Consider the following 17,762-nt stretch of genomic DNA (forward strand, 5'->3'; position numbering starts at 1 on the left):
GGCTGGGCCCGCGAGCCATGGCCGCGGAGCCTGTGTGTCCGGAGCCTGTGCTCCGCAACGGGAGAGGCCACAGCAGTGAGAGGCCCGCGTACAGAAAAAAAAAAAAAAAAAAAAAAAAATGAGGGACAGAGCAGCAGTACTTATGGTAAGTAATCAGTGAAAGGAGTTCATTTTAAGCTAAGAGTTCATACTGCCCTCAAATGAGACAGTAATATGTTCTGTAGGCAGGCATTCAGCAAAGAGTAGACTGACACTGTAAAAAAGCTCCATGTATTTATTGTACAAATGCATATTTAAAAATAATAAGGGCAATAGAGATTTTTAAAATGTTATCAACCAAACCTATACTTTTTATCTGTTAATACTATCATATCCTCTTCTAGGTTGGCTTCTCACTGTAAATTTCCATTGATGAGAGATTCACAGAATTAAAGTTTCCCATTAGTTTCTAGTCTTCCTGCTCCTTAAGGTCATCTTACTTAACTCTCCATGTTTATTCTAATTTCCTTGACACCTTCACCCACTTTAGGCCATAATAATTCCTCCCAAAGTATCTACAGTTGAAGATTATGAAATTTATTTAGACATAAAAGTGTTAGTATCTATGTTAAAAATTTTAAATGCCTTTTACTTATATTAGTTTCTTTCATCTTTCAGTATGGAGTATAACGCTGGGAACATAACTATTCAGTAAATATTTATTTTTAATTTGTTAGGCCATTTGTGTATCTTTTATTTCTCCTGTACAAAGACCTAAATTAATAAGCATAAATTTAATGTGGGATTTGTTTTGGGAGCATGCTGTTATGTCTCAGGGGCTGATTCAAGGAGCTATAGTGTTTGATCTCATTTCTAAAAATTTATTATTTTCTTTCTCTAGAAAACTGAGCAATAACCCAAATATGAAACCTGCTTATAATATTTTTCATATTTTTGTATACAAAAACACAGGCATTGTTATGTATATTATACTAAAGCTCCTAATATCCCACCATTTTATGAGTTTATTTAAGACTTTAAATTATTTAATGAACAATTCGGCCCTTGCTAAATTGTTAGAATTGCTAACAATTCCAGCAATCAGTTAGGTTCAAGCAATGATTAGAGTTCAAAGATGAAAATATTTTTGTGATTACTGAAAGAGAGGAACACATACTTCTGATTTACAAAAAGAAATGTTACCAAACATTTCATCAAACTAAATATATAACATCAAGACAAATAAGTGCAAAGAAGTATCTGCCAGTCCTTAAAATTAAGGAACAAAAAATCCTGTTGGTATCATGAAACACCTGAGTAGAAGGTAATGCAAAAAACGTCACCAAGCACACTGTGATTAATTCCCAACAAGAAAAGAGCCTAGATTTGGAGAAGTATCCTTAGTGAAACTTTGTGCAAGAGATATTTCCTTCTTGTCAGTAGGGCCTATCATCTCAACTCACCCAGAAGTGCAATTGAATTAGCAGTATCTTCAGCATATGTTATTTCATCCGATAGTTTCTTTTTCAAAAATGGCAAGCTTCAATAAGAATGAAGGATATATGAGTTACGTTTAATGAAGTCCTTAATTGAAGCATCATTTGCAAAGTAGAGGAAAATTTCTAAAGATTAAAATGAGGATAAATATCCTATTTCTTTAGCCCTGGAGAATTAACAACTACCAAAAATATTTCTGTGTTTCTAACCAGTTGACCAAAATAAAATAAAACAAAATAAAATAGGTTTATAAAAATGAAGAGAGATGGACATACAAGGCAAGGTTTAAGAAAGCCATCTTGCAACACTACATAAATAAAAAACTTAAGAATCTTCTTTCTCTCTGAGGGCAAAATAACACTAAATTATACCTGTACTATTAAAATTAGGAAGACATTGGAAAATCTGATACAAATCACAGATCTAGTCTCAACTATAACTTAAAGGCTGTTCAAGGGCTTTTTCTGAAGTTTTTGAAACTCCAGTTAATAGATCAATGGTCTATTTGTTCTTAAAGGTCAGCGACTTTTTCCTTATTAATTGGATCAGTTACCATCCATGAAATAACAAATATACTTTTTGAGACACTAAAGAATTTAACAAATATTAATTATATTAGAATTACATTTCACAGCTAATATAACCAAAGTTATCTGAAAATAATTTATTCACAAATCATAAAAGATAGGGCACTCGAACCTAGGTCATTAGTCTAAGTGTCAGAGGAGAGAGAAAAGTCATTTCCTAAACAAAAAATATAAACTATTTCAGGAGTTCAAAATTTGAACTTTGTATCCTATTTAAAGATATTTAGTATATCTTATATATAGGACTTTAAATTCATGGTTTTCAAGAAAAATTAACCAAATAGTTGAAAAACAGCACTTGGAACTATCAAATGTGGATGTATATAGGTCAACAAGAATTAAAAGATATTTCAAGGGCAAGTTATGAAAAGGAATATTTTATAAATGCCATAGAGGTTCATTTCTGGTGTTTGTTAGAATTTTTCATTTGAAATAAATAACTTAATTACTTGATATCCAGCTCATTGTTGAATCTCTAAAGTGAAGAACTATAAAACGAATTGTTCTTGTCCTCAAATTTTTTCCTTTTTTACCAAAGGAAACAACCTAAAAGATAAAGCATCAGAAGAGTTTTCCACCAAAAAGGTTATGAAAAAAAATAAGCATTATACTTCTGATGCACTGAGAGAAACATATTACTTAGAGGCCAAAACAGAAGGGTTTGATTTTATTTTTTAATTTTCAATGTTTTTATCTCCCAAAAATGTCCTGAAAAGAGAATCAAGTGAGGGTGTGGTGTGGAAAAATGCACGATGAAAATAGAAATTAGGAAAGTAAAAAAAAAAAAAATGATGAGTAATTATGAAATATGAAGGAAAGTGAAGAGTGCATTTCAAAAGATTTCTCATAGTATGCAATGAAACATTCAGTCACAGCTTTCATAGAGAACCAATTCTTGGTGGAGCTCTGTAGGAGTACTGATGTTGAAGTAATGCTTGCAAATCTGGTGTTCTAAGACTTGCATAGCCTCAAAATCTGAAAGTGTTTTACATAATATTATCTCACATCAATATAACAATAATTTCCAGTTAGTACATTACAGTTCCTTGAGAGCATCAGAGCAATAATTTATGTCTTTATTTTTCATGGTCTCTTAAAAAGTAAGGTGTGGTAAGGGCATTCAATAAATTTTTTTGAACATCTGTTCAGATAACAAAATCTTAAATGTAGTTAGTTACAAAATTGCAAATATTATTGCTATAACAAAATCTTAAATGTAGTTAGTTACAAAATTGCAAATATTATTGCTACTAAAAGTGAGAGATAAACCTACCACATATACATAGTCCTACTAATACTATTATTTATATATTAGAAGAAACTCACTATTTAAAAAGTAAATTGGTAGAAATGTTTAGAAGGTTAAATTGTCAGAAAAGTTTATTCCTTATTTAAGAAATTTCCTCTACCATATTATATTGAAAACCAAAAACATATATTTTAATATACATCTTGATTAGCCACTATGTGGCTAGTTCCCCCAAATGGTTGAAGAAAAAATAGTACAGAGGATGGAATATATAAATTTTATAATTCTGGTCTCTAATTTACATTTTGAAAAAAATATGCCAAAAATAATTTGGTGATAAATCATTCTTTATTCAAATTTGGAAGATCAAATAAAACATTTTGACTCTCATGTCTTTGAGAGTCAAATTTCTTAGAGAGATAGAAAAAAAACTAGGCAGAAACTATTAAGTATTGTCCATAAATTTTCTCAAGGATTCTCTGAAAATATAATTTCTTTCTTTTATCTCACATTTATCATTCACTTGAGAGCAATTTATTATGAGAAAACATTTGAATATACTTACAGTTTAATCTCTTGTGGTCAGCAATCTCAGACTACAATAAAATGTACTACCTTTGAGATACCAGCTGCTGGAATCAAGTGATCAAGTGAAGTGTCCTGAGTTCTGTATCACTTTGCTATACCATAATGCATAATATTTTTGTAAGACAAAAAACAGAAAATACTGCATGCTAATATAAAACAAAGTTAAAAAAAACTTACCCACATAATTTTAGGATATTATAGGCAGGTTCTATAAAATGGGGCTGTTTTTTAATTTTTCCTGCACACAGATTCAGAATTTTAAATATCTGTGCTAAATCCCTTAGGGGCTTTAATATTTTTAGTTAAGAAATAAAAGTAAGATTTTTATTAAAATATTCTTTACAGCACTTCTGTCAAGAAAAGTCTATAGAATTCCATCTATTTTGTTAAATGTGGTTTAATTATACCAATTTTGAAATCTAAAGAGGAAAACAGAACCATGTTTTTTTAAGGAATATTATTTAATTTTTGTCTCAGTAACCTCTTACTCAAAATATTTTTTCTCTTCTCACCACATCTTTAGAATTTGATTACCAACTACTACACCACATATTCAGTTGAATAATAACTTATTATTGGCAATGAGTAATAACACTGAAAAAAACCTAACTTAATGGCTCAATTATATCCTTCATCTCCACCCACATACAAAACATATATTGCTCGGGAATAAGCAACCCAAACCTACCTTACTTTTCTGCGTTATTTTATTAATATTACTCAGGTGTGTGGTCTTGTTTTTAAGGTTTAAATTGGTTGAAAATTTTATTTAAGACTAGTTTATGAAAGCAAAATATACCCTCTCTAGATCTTCAGGTAAAAGCACCTTTTATTTTACCTATTTAAAAAACCCAGTTGGTACATAAACAAATTTCACATTTTTTGTTTTGTTTTGTTTTTTAATACAGTTAAGGGGACATGATAAATGTGACTTGCACTTCTTGATTGAATCTGATCACTTCTAGTCTCTAGGAGCTTCTTAGAAAAAGATAGGAGAACTGGATGTATTAGAAATACAAACCCCTGTTAACTTCCTAGAGAAATGATCAAGATACCTCTGTAACTTATCTTTGCTTTATGTGGTTATAACCTCTAAACCCAGCCTACTAAAGGCATTCAGAAACAGTCATTTGCCACCAACTCTGTAGCCTGAAGAAGAAAAAATAATGGAGGTGTTGAGTTATTGGGTTAAGATAAGAAATCACTTGCCAGTAGACTTTCTTGGCTACCAGTAAACAATGCTTGATATTGACAAGCCCTCAGGTAACTGACTGAACAAATCCATATAAAACAAGGCTAAAATAAGGTGAGAAAAGAGATAAAATTATAAGGCACCACCACTTCCCTGAATTGGAGGCTTAAGACGTTTTGAAATCTTGGAACAAGCTAATATTAGAGACTGCTGTCTTCTTGGGGCCAGACTGGACAACTGTTAGAGATTAGTTAGATCAATACTACTGTTAAGTGTGGTCTATGGACCATTCCAGTTCTGGAATTGTGTGTTACCAGTCTGTGGAAAAATAACTGCAGAAAGTGAGTTTCCTGTGACAATTTCATTGCATTTTACAATAGCATATATATGCAGAGGATAAAAAAAAGAAACAGCCCCCAACAGCAAACTGGTTCTTAATCACAGATAGTTTTGAGACACACTGGTTTCTACATATTGTGATCAGGGTGGTATCTTCATTGGGGATAACATATTTATAGAATGTTTTACAGATTATCAAGAACTTGCTCATACATTATCTCATCTAGTCTTCATAGCAACCTCATGAGGGGCTGTTATCCCTATTTTATAAGGGTGGAAAAGTTAAGAAGCTTATCAACAGTGCAAATACTCAAGTAAATTGGTAGAAACAAGACTTTGACTTGGCCCTGCTAACTACATAAACTGTCTCTCTGAGTCTATAAAACTGACACTATCTGCACAGTTAATTTTGCATTATACTGTTTCTTCAAATTTATATTCTCTGATAAAAATATAATTTTGTAAAAAGCACAAAATGTTAGATATTTTCTGTGTTAAACAGAATAATGGCCTGTCCTAATCCCTAGAACTTGTGACTGTTACCTTCCTTACATGGCAAAGGGATTTTCGTTAAAAGCCTTGACATGGGAAAGTTATCCGAGGTTATACAAGTAGGCCCAATGTAATCACAGGATCTTTATAAGGAAAGGAGAGGCAGGAGAGGGTCAGAGAAGGAGCTATGATGACAGAAGTAGAGGTGAGAGTGATGCTACTTCAAGGAAGGGCCCAGGAAGCCTAGGAATGCAGGCTGCCTCTAGAAGCTGGCAAAGGCAAGGAAATGGATTCTCCCCTAGAGCCTTCAGAAAGAACCAGCCCTGCCAACAACACCTTGCCTTTAGCCCAGTGAGACCTCCAGAACTGTAAAACAAAAAATTTATGTGGTTTTGAGGCACTAAGTTTGTGGTAATTTGTTACAGCAACAATAGGAAGCTAATGCGTTTTCTAAGAAAAATTCTCGGGCTTCCCTGGTGGCACAGTGGTTGAGAGTCCGCCTGCCAATGCAGGGGACACGGGTTCGTGCCCTGGTCTGGGAAGATCCCACATGCCGTGGAGTGGCTAGGCCCGTGAGCCATGGCCGCTGGGTCTGTGCGTCCGGAGCCTGTGCTCCGCAACGGGAGAGGCCACGACAGTGAGAGGCCCGCGCGTGTGTACCACGAAAAAAAAAATCTCCTATTTCAGGATAAACAAAACAAACATACACATATAAGTAAAGGATACAAGTCCATTCTGATAACACTGCACCATTTTCTTGACAGATTTAAGTTGTTTTTCTTCTAAATCATCCTAAAACAAATTATCTATTTTAGTTCTTTTGTATTATTAATTCTGTTGAGATTTAAAATTTTTTCCTTAGTGTAAAAAGAAAGTAGACATGTTATCAAATAATTCTTAAATTACTATATTATAATGTAAGCATTAAAAATGTTTCATAAAACAGTGAAGGGAAAAATAAACTACCATTTATATTTGAATAAGGAATTGTGAATCAAAACTAGGTTAATATAAAAGCAGTAATTGTTTCCAGAAATAATATTAACAATACTGAAGTATGTTGAGCATTTTTCTATGCCAGGTACCATTTAGGCAAGGTACATACATATCATTTCATTAATCTTCAAAATAACCCTATTAGGAGGTACTTTTATTATCCTTCTTTTTTGGAATAGGAAACTCAAGCTGAAACACTACGTAATTACCCAAATCACACAGCTAATAAATGGTGATGTAAGAAGTCAAATTTGACAATCTGACTCCAGAAATTGTATTTTTAACCTCTAAAATATACCCAATGTAGTGGCTCAAGCTAAACAGCTTCAGCCAATTAAAACAAAACAAAGCAAAGCAAAACTCTGTATACTGATGTATTTTCATGACTGAATCACTTCTGTTCTTTTAACCGTCTTAAATTGTTTGTGAGAAACTGTGGCACATATATATATATATAATATATATGTATATCTGTGTATATATACATATGTATGAACACATATATATACATACACACACACACATATACATACATATTTTGCCTACCCTTATTTAACAGCTAGTAGGAGCTCTACGTAGTTGGGTTTCCTTTTTTAAAAACTGCAGATATGTTCACAATTAAAAATAACTTTCACAATAATCATAGCCAACAAAAGATAAATTATTCTTATAAAGCCATTATTCTTAATGTGTTTTCTTCTTTCTATGTAAAAATGTAGAGACTAAAAAATGTTAAAACAATGACTAAATTTTTGCACCTGCTAATCACAGGACATTGTTTTGATCTGCTATACCATGGTCAGCCCATTTCCCACTTACTGAAAGTATGCAATCTTCATCCTGTAGTAATTTTATAGTGTATACTGGCTTTTTAGGCATTCAGTCAATTCTTGGGTAACATCAGGAGAGTGTCATATAAACATGTATGCATATGCATTTATTATCCTTTCTCCTAATGCCTAAACTCTCAATTTTGAGTATTGTATCTTTATTTCCATTACATTCTGTATAAGAGTTCTCTCAAAATAAATTACTTATGACTGGATATGAGTATGTACATATCCTGATTTCTTATCAGGAAATTTTTAAGTACTACATCATGACACACTTCTTCTACCCTTGTGCCCATAACCTACTTGGTAATAAGCTATGAACAGAGGCTACATCAGTCTTTCTTTACTCTTATGATTTCTTCTGTTTATATCCACCATGGATTTGTCCATCCCATGTAATCAAATCTATTCTTTTCCAGCCTCCCTACCAGGTTAAATATATTCATACTAAATTTAAATAGTTCTTCAAGATGAGACATATACTATTTGAAATGTTTTCAACAAAAGGAGAGAAATGAGACATATTTAGGAGAATACATGTTACCTTTCAGGGAAATCACAGTTTCTAAGTGAAATAGAGAAATTTTCTCTCAAAGCTTACTTTACCAGTCTCTTCGAGGAGTTTGATGACATGATTTAGGTCCATAGGCTTGAAAACACCCTAAAAAAAATACAACTCATAGTATTCTATGTCATGAGAAACAAGAAATCACATCAAACACACTATTTTTATATGGCATTATCTCTCAGCAACTTAAAAATATCTTATGACAGGGCTTCCCTGGTGGCGCAGTGGTTGAGAATCTGCCTGCTAATGCAGGGGACACGGGTTCAAGCCCTGGTCTGGGACGGTCCCACATGCCGCGGAGCAACTAGGCCCGTGAGCCACAACTACTGAGCCTGCGCGTCTGGAGCCTGTGCTCCGCAACAAGAGAGGCCGCGATAGTGAGAGGCCCGCGCACCACAATGAAGAGTGGCCCCCCCTTGCCACAACTAGAGAAAGCCCTCGCACAGAAATGAAGACCCAACACAGCAAAAAAATAATTAATTAATTAATAAACTCCTACCCCCAACATCTAAAAAAAAAAAATATATATATATATATATACATATATATATACATATATATATATATATATATATATATATATATATATATATATATATATATATCTTATGACAAAAAGATAGTAAGGGATAATGAAAAGCAGATGAGACTTACAGGAGTAAATAAATTTTGGAGTGAACCCCTCCCCAAACCTCTTGAATTCTAGTATTACCTTATAATCTTTTTTTTTGCATTTTATTTTTCTTTATTATTATTATTTTTTTAACAGCTTCATTGGAGTATAATTGCTTTACAATGGTGTGTTAGTTGCTGCTTTATAACAAAGTGAATCAGCTGTACATATATCCCCATATCTCCTCCCTCTTGCATCTACCTCCCACCCTCATATCTTACAATCTTAATGTCTTTAAATTTCTTAGTCTTGAAAGGCCCAAGAGAGCATCTGGAATAATAGCACTTCCATGCTTTGGAAAATAAAACGATCTCATTCATACATATTACATATCTCATGCATACACATTACACTGAGTTTGCCTACGCATATATACATAAGACTAGCTTCTAAACTACAGGTAGGCGATCGCCTTCCTGAACCAGGTATCCCCTCTCCCAGCAGTCTTACATCACCCATAGTAGTAAACAGGAACTACCAAGTTCTACAGAGTTTACATCTTAAATATTTCTTCAGCCCACTCCATCTTTTTTTTTTTAATTTTTTATTGGAGTATAGTTGCTTTACGATGTTGTGTTAGTTGCTGCTCTACAACAAAGTGAATCAGTTATACATATACATATATCCACTCTTTTTTAGATTTCCTTCCCATTTAGGTCACCACAGAGCACTGAGTAGAGTTCCCTGTGCTATACAGTAGGTTCTCATTAGTTATTTTATATATAGTCATGTATATATGTCAATCCCAATCTCCCAATTCCTCCCACCCTCCCCCTTCCCCCCTTGGTAACCATAAGTTTGTTTTCTACATCTGCAACTCTATTTCTACTTGGCAAATAAGTTCATCTGCACCATGTTTCTATATTCCACATACAGTATAAGCGATATCATATGATATTCGTCTTTCTCTTTCTGACTTACTTCACCCTGTATGACAATCTCTGGGTCCATCCATGTCTCTGCAAATGGAATTATTTCATTCCTTTCATGGCTGAGTAATATTCCATTGTATATATATGTACCACATCTTCTTTATCCATTCCTCTGTCAATGGACATTTAGGTTGCTTCCATGTCCTGGCTATTGTAAATAGTGCTGCAATGAACATCGGGGTGCATGCATCCTTTCAAATTATGATTTTCTCCGGATATATGCCCAGGAGTGGGATTGCTGGGTCATATGGTAGCTCTACTTTTAGTTTTTTAAAGAACCTCCACAGTGGCTATATCAATTTACATTCCCACCAACAGTGTAGGAGGGTTCCCTTTTCTCCACACCCTCTCCAGCATTTATTGTTTGTAGATTTTTTGATGATGGCCATTCTGACTGGTGTGAGGCGATACCTCATTGTAGTTTTGATTTTCATTTCTCTAATAATTAGTGATGTTGAGCATCTTTCATTTTTTTTGGCCATCTGTATGTATTCTTTGGAGAAATATCTATTTAGGTCTTCCGCCTACTTTATTATTGGCTTGTTTTTTTGATATTGAGCTGCATGTGTTGTTTGTGTATTTTGGAGATTAATCCTTTGTCAGTTGCTTTGTTTGCAAATATTTTCTCCCATTCTAAGGGTTGTTTTTTCATTTTGTTTATTGTTTCCTTTGCTGTGCAAAAGCTTTTAAGTTTAATTAGGTCCTATTTGTTTATTGTTCTTTTTATTTTCATTACTCTACGCAGTGGATTGAGAAAGATCTTGCTGTGATTTATGTCAAAGAGTGTTCTGCCTGTTTTCCTCTAAGAGTTTTATAGTATCTGGCCCACTCCATCTTAATGATTTATTCAGTTCTCATTTCTCACTCAGTTTTGAAGGTTTCCTGCTGTTTGTTCTCCCCACTTCTAGTCTTGCACCCTTATGGTTCTACCCTCTGGTCAGAACAGTAAAACTCAAATCTGAACACAACACATCTAAATCATTCAATGACTCTCCACTAATGCCTTTCACCCCCTCCTCTGTTTTGATTATGTTGTTACAATCCTATCCGTCTCCTTGGTTAACCTCCCCAGATCCTTCAAGACACAGTTCAGGTGTCATCTCCCCAAGGGAGGAAAAAGGATACAACAAATGTCCCTCCTGAGTACTCCCATAAAACCTTGAATGTATATTCATCACAGTTCCCGTCACCTTATTCTAAAATGGTTTACATCCTTATCCCCTATCCCAAAGTTTACTTTGAGGGAAGACTTTTGTTTTCTGGCATCCCCAGCACCAAACACTGGGTGTGACATATATAAGTTATTTGTAGGTAAATGGGGAAGGAAATAGAAGGTGTTATCCAAAGTTTAAGTACTTATGATAGTACAGAAATGTCCAAATTCTAAATGCAGTTTTGGCTATATTTATCTTGGGGATTAATGCTTTGCTGCATGGCGTTTTCTTTAATTCAAATGTTATATCAATACTGCTCACTCCTATTAGATGGGTTAAGCTATCCTAGTCTCTTCTGTTTCCTTCTTCCCATCTCTCCTGCTTTCACACTTATTTCTACTTTAAAATAACTGTTTGAAAAGATGATGTAATGATGATATAAAAAATATTCAAAAAGAAAAAAATCTTATTCTTATCAAAATACATTTTTATTTTTATTATTTTCTGCTTTATATATGTATTTTAATATTTTATTTTGTTTTTATTTACATGTATAAATACCTTACATAATTTCACTTAGTGTTAACACTACTGTATATTCTGATTTTTAAATCTATAATACATACCGTTCCATATTTCTACATAGTCACCTTTCTACACAGTCATTATTCCATTGCCTCTTAGGGCTAGAATTTTCTTTCCTTTCACAATTATAAACTCACATGTTCTGATCTCAAGAAATGTCTTTCAAAAACAATTTTCAGTTAAGCTTTCTAACATTAAGTCTGCAGAATAAGTATCTGAGTTTATTTACTCAATATGATTTTTTTTTTTTTTTTTTTGCGGTACACGGGCCTCTCACCACTGTGGCCTCTCTCATTGTGGAGCACAGGCTCCGGATGCGCAGGCTCAGTGGCCATGGCCCACGGGCCCAGCCGCCCCGCGGCACATGGGATCCTCCTGGACCGGGGCAGGAACCTGTGTCCCCTGCACCAGCAGGTGGACTCCCAACCACTGTGCCACCAGGGAAGTCCTATGATTTTTACTTCAAAAATTAACAATCAAAAAGGATTTACTCCCATAACTGCTGGGTGGGTGACTCGCAGACTGGAGAACACTTATACCATAGAAGTCCACCCACTGTGGTGAAGGTTCAGAGCCCCACCTCAGGCTTCCCAACCTGGGGGTCTAGCAATGGGAGGAGGAATTCCTAAAGAATCAGACTTTGAAGCCTAGTGGGAAATGACTGCAGGACTTCGACAGGACTGGGGGAAACAGAGACTCCACTCTTGGAGGGCACAAAGTATTGTGCGCATCGGGACCCAGGGGAAGGAGCAGTGACCCCAGGGGAGACTGACCCAGACCTACCTGCTAGTGTTGGATGGTCTCCTACAGAGGCAGGGGGTGGCTGTGGCTCACTGTGGGGACAAGGACATAGGCAGCAGAAGTTCTGGGAAGTACTCCTTGGCGTGAGCCCTCCCAGAGTCTGTCGTTAGCCCCACAAAAGAGCCCAGGTAGGCTCCAGTGTTGGGTTGCCTCAGGCCAAACACCAACAGGGAGGGAACCCAGCCCCACCCATCAACAGTCAAGTGGATTAAAGTTTTACTGAGCTCTGCCCACCAGAGCAATAGTCAGCTCTACCCACCACCAGGCCCTCCCATCAGAAAACTTGCAAAAGCCTCTTAGATAGCCTCATCCACCAGAGGGCAGACAGCAGAGCAAGAACTACAATCCTGCAGCCTGTGAAACAAAAACCACATTCACAGAAAGACAGACAAGATGAAAAGGCAGAGGGCTATGTACCAGATGAAGGTACAAGATGAAACCCCAGAAAAACAACTAAATGAAGTAGAGATAGGCAATATTCCAGAAAAAGAATTCAGAATAATGATAGTGAAGATGATCCAGGACTTCAGAAAAAGAATGGAGGCAAAGATCGAGAAGATGCAAGAAATGTTTAACAAAGACCTAGAAGAATTAAAGAACAAACAAACAGAGATGAACAATACAATAACTGAAATGAAAACTACACTAGAAGGAATCAATAGCAGAATAACTGAGGCAGAAGAATGAATTAGTGACCTGGAAGACAGAGTGGTGGAATTTACTGCTGCAGAACAACTAAAGAAAAAAGAATGAAAATAAATGAAGACAGCCTAGGAGACCTCTGGGACAACATTAATGGCAACAACATCTGCATTATAGGGGTCCCAGAAGGAGAAGAGAGAGAGAAAGGACCCGAGAAAATATTTGAAGAGATTATAGTTGAAAACTTCCCTAATATGGGAAAGGAAATAGCCACCCAAGTCCAGGAAGCACAGTGAGTCCCATACAGGATAAACCCAAGGAGAAATATGCCGAGACACACAGTAATCAAACAGGCAAAAATTAAAGACAAAAATTATTGAAAGCAGCGAGGGAAAAATGACAAATAACATACAAGGGAACTCCCATAAGGTTAACAGCTGATTTCTCAGCAGAAACTCTACAAGCCACAAGGGAGTGGCATGATATACTTAAAGTGATGAAAGGGAAGAACCTACAACCAACAATACACTACCTGGCAAGGATCTCATTCAGATTCGTTGGAGAAATTAAAAGCTTTACAGAAAAGCAAAAGCTAAGAGAATTCAGCAGCACCAAAACAGCTCTACAACAAATGCTAAAAGAACTTCTCTAAGTGGGAAACACAAGAGAAGAAAATGACCTAAAAAAACAAACCCAAAACAATTAAGAAAATGGTCATAGGAACATACATATCGATAATTACCTTAAACGTGAATGGATTAAATGCTCCAGCCAAAAGACACAGGCTTGCTGAGTGGATACAAAAACAAGACCCATTGCAGGGCAGAAGTTGAGACACAAATGTAGAGAACGGACGTATGGACACCAAGTGGGGAAAACTGCAGTGGGGTGCAGATGGTGGTGTGCTGAATTGGGCGATTGGGATTGACATGTATACACTGATGTGTATAAAACTGATGACTAATAAGAACCTGAAGTATAAACAAACAACCAAACAAACAAAACAACTAATACTAAACTTTCATTGGGTTATTTGCATGGAAATATGTTAATATAAATGTTTCAGACATTACCTGAAATTTCTAAATATCTTATATGTTCTGGTATAATGTTATATGTCATAATTCTAGTTATTACTTTAAAATGTATATCTCAGAAATAACTAAATTTCCTTGTCAACTGAATTATTATGAACTTTCATCAAATCTTTAACTGTGGTCATTTTAAAGTCATTTGTCATTTACAGACAGTTCTGGGTGTAGTCTGATGCTTTTGCAAATATGTTCCTATAGAAGGGTTTCATCTTCAAGGAGTTCATGGAAAAGACTGACAAGTACAGGTTTCCGGTAACTGACTGTACTGCTGAACTGAATGAATAAGCATTTTCAGAACTCTAATGGAAAACTGATGAACTCATAAAAGTGCTAACAAAAGAACAAGATAAAAAAAATTAATTACATGGGACTGAGTGAACTGATGAGGATGATTATAATTTTTGTGACTTTCTGTTTGAATAAAAAAAAATCCCACAAGGACTCAGAGCCAAAAAATATACAAATCAATTTTCACTCACAGTAAAGGAGCTGTTACAGTGGAGTATTACTGGACTGAATGACAATATTATGACATAGTATGAGCGTGTTTCGTGTTTGGTAATTGCAATCACTGTTGCTTTTGTTGTGGTCATCCATTTACAATGCTTGGTGTCAGTCTATTTATCTCATGTAAAAATAAAATACAGTGTGTGTGTGTGTGTGTGTGTGTGAAAATAATTAATTAATTAATTAATTAACCCTACCAAAAAAACAAGACGCATATATATGCTGTCTAAAAGAGACCCACTTCAGACCTAGGGACACATACAGACTGAAAGCAAGGGGATGGAACAAGATATTCCATACAAATGGAAATTTTAAAAAAGCTGGAGTAGCTATACTCATATCAGATAAAATAGACTTTAAAATAAAGACTATTACAAGAGACAAGGAAGAACACTACATAATGATCAAGGGATCAATCCAAGAAGAAGATATAACAATTATAAATATAAATGCACCCAACATAGGAGCAGCTCAATACATAAGACAACTGCTAACAGCTATAAAAGAGGAAATCGACAGTAACACAATAATAGTGGGGGACTTTAACATCTCACTTACACCAATGGACAGATCACCAAAATGAAAATAAATAAGGAAACACAAGCTTTAAATGACACAATAGACCAGATAGATTTAATTGATATTTATACGACACTCCATCCAAAAGCAGCAGGTTACAGTTTCTTCTCAAGTGCGCACGGAACATTCTAGAGGATAGATCACATCTTGGGTCACAAATCAAGCCTCAGTAAATTTAAGAAAATTGAAATCATATCAAGCATCTTTTCTGACCACAACGCTATGAGACGAGAAATGAATTACAGGGAAAAAAACATAAAAAACACAAACACATGGAGGCTAAACAATACGTTACTAAATAACCAAGAGATCACTGAAGAAATCAAAGAGGAAATTAAAAAATACCTAGAGACAAATGACAATGAAAACACGACGATCCAAAACCTATGGGATGCAGCAAAAGCAGTTCTAAGAGGGAAGTTTATAGCTATACAAGCCTAACTCAAGAAACAGAAAAATCTCAAATAAACTATCTAACCTTACACGTAAAGGAACTAGAGAAAGAAGAACAAACAAAACCCAAAGTTAGCAGAAGGAAAGAAATCATAAAGATCAGAGCAGAAATAAATGAAATAGAAGCAAAGAAAAAAATAGCAAAGATCAATAAAACTAAAAGCTGGTTCTTTGAGAAGATAAACGAACTTGATAAACCATTAGCCAGACTCATCAAGAAAAACAGGTAGAGGACTCAAATCAATAAAATTAGAAATGAAAAAGGAGAAGTTACAACAGACACCGCAGAAATACAAAGCATCCTAAGAGACTACTACAAGCAACTCTATGCCAATAAAATGGACAACCTGGAAGAAATGGACAAATTCTTAGAAAGGTATAACCTTCCAAGACTGAACCAGGAAGAAATAGAAAATATGAACAGACCAATCACAAGTAATGAAATTGAAACTGTGATTAAAAATCTTCCAACAAACAAAAGTCCAGGACCAGACGGCTTCACAGGTGAATTCTATCAAACATTTGGAGAAGAGCTAACACCCATCCTTCTCAAGCTCTTCCAAAAAATTGCAGAGGAAGGAACACTCCCAAACTCTTTCTATGAGGCCACCATCATCCTGATACCAAAACCAGACAAAGATACTACAAAAAAAGAAAATTACAGACCAATATCACTGATGAATATAGATGCAAATATCCTCAACAAAATACTAGCAAACAGAATCCAACAACACATTAAAAGGATCATACACCATGATCAAGTGGGAGTGATCCCAGGGATGCAAGAATTCTTCAATATATGCAAATCAATCAATGTGATACACCATATTAACAAATTGAAGAATAAAATCCATATGATCATCTCAATAGATGCAGAAAAAGCTTTTGACAAAATACAACACCCATTTATGATAAAAACTCTCCAGAAAGTGGGCATAGAGGGAACCTACCTCAAAATAATAAAGGCCATATATGACAAACCCACAGCAAACATCATTCTCAATGGTGAAAAACTGAAAGCATTTCCTCTAAGATCAGGAACAAGACAAGGTTGCCCACTCTCACCACTCTTATTCAACCTAGTTTTGGAAGTCCTAGCCACAGCAATCAGAGAAGAAAAAGAAATAAAAGGAATCTAAATTGGAAAAGAAGAAGTAAAACTGTCACTGTTTGCAGATGACATGATACTATACATAGAGCATCCTAAAGATGCCACCAGAAAACTACTAGAGCTAATCAATGTATTTGGTAAAGTTGCAGGATACAAAATTAATGCACAGAAATCTCTTGCATTCCTATACACTAATGATGAAAAATCTGAAAGAGAAATTAAAGAAACACTCCCATTTACCATTACAACAAAAAGAATAAAATACCTAGGAATAAACCTACCTAGGGAGACAAAAGACCTGTATGCAGAAAACTATAAGACACTGATGAAAGAAATTAAAGAGGATACCAACAGATGGAGAGATATACCATGTTCTTGGATTGGAAGAATCAATACTGTGAAAATGACTATACTCCCCAAAGCAATCTACAGGTTCAATGCAATCCTTATCAAATTACCAGTGGCATTTTTTATGGAACTAGAACAAATAATCTTAAAATTTGTATACAGATACAAAAGACCCCGAATAGCCAAAGCAGTCTTGAGGGAAAAAAACGGAGCTGGAGGAATCAGAATCCCTGACTTCAGACTATGCTAGAAAGCTACAATAATCAAGACAAAATGGTAGTGGCACAAAAATAGAAACACAGATCAATGGAACAAGATAGAAATCCCAGAGATAAACCCACGCACCTATGGTCAACTAATCTATGACAAAGGAGGCAAAGATATACAATGGAGAAAAGACAGTCTCTTCAATAAGTGGTGCTGGGAAAACTGGACAGCTACATGTAAAAGAATGAAATTAGAACACTCCTTAACACCATACACAAAAATAAACTCAAAATGGATTTGAGACCTAAATGTAAGACTGGACACTATAAAACTCTTAGAGGAAAACATAGGAAGAA

The 17,762-nt window shown here is 35.0% G+C and overlaps 1 protein-coding gene across 1 annotated transcript in view; it reads right to left on the reverse strand.

Annotated features, from left to right (window-relative positions):
- CFAP69 (cilia and flagella associated protein 69) overlaps positions 1-17,762 on the reverse strand; it is a 70,568-nt gene that overhangs the window by 44,617 nt on the left and 8,189 nt on the right. Inside the window, exons 2-5 of the mRNA XM_081244772.1 lie at positions 8,354-8,413; positions 6,650-6,715; positions 4,078-4,187; positions 1,443-1,519 (exon numbers count right to left, since the gene is read on the reverse strand). Of these exons, the coding sequence (XP_081100898.1) occupies positions 1,443-1,519; positions 4,078-4,187; positions 6,650-6,715; positions 8,354-8,413 (313 nt within the window). The remainder of the gene's footprint in view (positions 1-1,442; positions 1,520-4,077; positions 4,188-6,649; positions 6,716-8,353; positions 8,414-17,762) is intronic.

Source organism: Mesoplodon bidens (genome assembly GCF_964165515.1).
Source record: "Mesoplodon bidens genome assembly, chromosome: 9".
Classification (NCBI taxonomy): Eukaryota; Metazoa; Chordata; class Mammalia; order Artiodactyla; family Ziphiidae; genus Mesoplodon; species Mesoplodon bidens.